The 1,558-nt window shown below is 51.0% G+C and overlaps 1 protein-coding gene across 1 annotated transcript in view; it reads right to left on the reverse strand.

The window, feature by feature from the left end:
* Positions 1-984, reverse strand: part of HDAC3 (histone deacetylase 3) — a 7,689-nt gene extending 6,705 nt beyond the window's left edge. The window contains exon 1 of the mRNA XM_009076515.1: positions 818-984. Within this exon, the coding sequence (XP_009074763.1) occupies positions 818-927 (110 nt within the window). The 5' untranslated portion in view covers positions 928-984. The remainder of the gene's footprint in view (positions 1-817) is intronic.
* Between the last annotated feature and the right edge of the window lie 574 nt (positions 985-1,558).

A 1,558-nucleotide genomic window follows, 5' to 3' on the forward strand; every position in this document is an offset into this window, starting at 1 on the left:
TGACCCTGCTGATACCACACTGAGCCTCAGCAGGGGACAGAGCTGGTGCAAACACAATGGGACACTCAGGAGCTGGAAAATGATTCCCAAAACTTCCAAGTCAGCCCTGAAAAGGCTCTCCTGCTCCTAACATGTACTGGAGTGTGTCCTGCAGCCCTGCCGAGGTGTGCCCAGAGCTGAGATATGATGTGAGACCCTCAGGAGAGGGAGGACTGGTGCGCAAGCCTGCACTGTCTCCCCTCTGTCTGTGTTGGGAAGATCAGAGAATTCTGGAATGGTTTGGGTTGGAAGGATATTAAAGATTATCCTGTTCCACTCCCTGCCATGGGCAGGGACACCTTCCACTAGCCCAGGATGCTCCAAGCCTCATCCAACCTGGCTTGGAACACTTGCAGGGGGGGGCAGCCACAGCTGCTCTGGGAATTCCATTCCAGCCCCTCACCACGCTCACAGGGAAGAATTCCTTCCCAATCTCCCATCTAGCCCTGCCCTCTCAGTGTGAATCCATTCTGTGTGTCCTATCCCTACAGGCCCTTGTCCCAAATCCCTCTGCAGCTCTCTTGGAGCCTCTTTAGGCACTGGAAGGAGCTCTGAGGTCTCCCTGAAGCCTTCTCTTCCCCAGGCTGAAGACCCCCAGCTCTCCCAGCCTTTCCTCATTGCTAAAGAGCAGGGAAAGGAATCCAGAAGCTTCCATGATCACACACGAGAGGGACACACTCCTCACTCTGGTTAAAAACAAGGAAGAAATGGGCCATTCTAAGGAGCTCCTGGGACAAGAGCAGGGCAGGAACTCCCTGCCTGAGCACTGAGCACTCACCAGTCATCCCCCACATTGAAGGCATTGAGGCTCTTGGTGAAGCCCTGCATGTTGTTGGGACTCACTCTCTGCAGAAAGTCGATGTAGTCCTCGGAGTGGAAGCGGCACATGTCATGCTGGGAGGCCTGGTAGGGCTTGAAAACCTTCCAGAGAGAAAGACATTTATTTCCAATCCAAAATCCCATGGAAGAAACCTCCAGCTAATAAGTGATCTGCAGGAGGTATATATGAAACATGTTCCAACACTGACTTCCTGCCATTTGTGTTCAGCTAAATTCAAGGTTTCATGGAGCAACTTGTTCTTTCCTGCCTGTTTTTCTCTTTCACCCATAAATCCATGTCCTGACTCTCCTCACTGCAGCTCTCTGATGCCTTTTTTCCCCCTCACAGGACACACATCCTCCTTGGGAAGGTAGGCAATAAACCAGTCAAGTCCCCTATTTCCTCTCTGGGAGGACAATTCTCCTCACTCACCACCTGTCACTCAATTTAAGACCTTTATCTAGGGGTGGTTTTACTCCCTGTGCCAGATGTGCCTGGAATGGGCCTATATGGTCTAAATGATCTGGAGAAAGCTCCTAGACAGAGGAAGAGTTGTCTGAGTTCTGTTTCCTTTGGGAAGGAAAATGCTCTAACGTGGATAGACTCAACTTCAGGATCTTGTGACACTTGAGCCTTGGCAGTTTGGCACTTAGGGCACTGAGCAGAGCACAGTGGCGTTAAACATTAACACTACATACC

This window comes from Acanthisitta chloris, unplaced genomic scaffold (genome assembly GCF_000695815.1).
Source record: "Acanthisitta chloris isolate BGI_N310 unplaced genomic scaffold, ASM69581v1 scaffold5036, whole genome shotgun sequence".
In the NCBI taxonomy this organism is placed as follows: Eukaryota; Metazoa; Chordata; class Aves; order Passeriformes; family Acanthisittidae; genus Acanthisitta; species Acanthisitta chloris.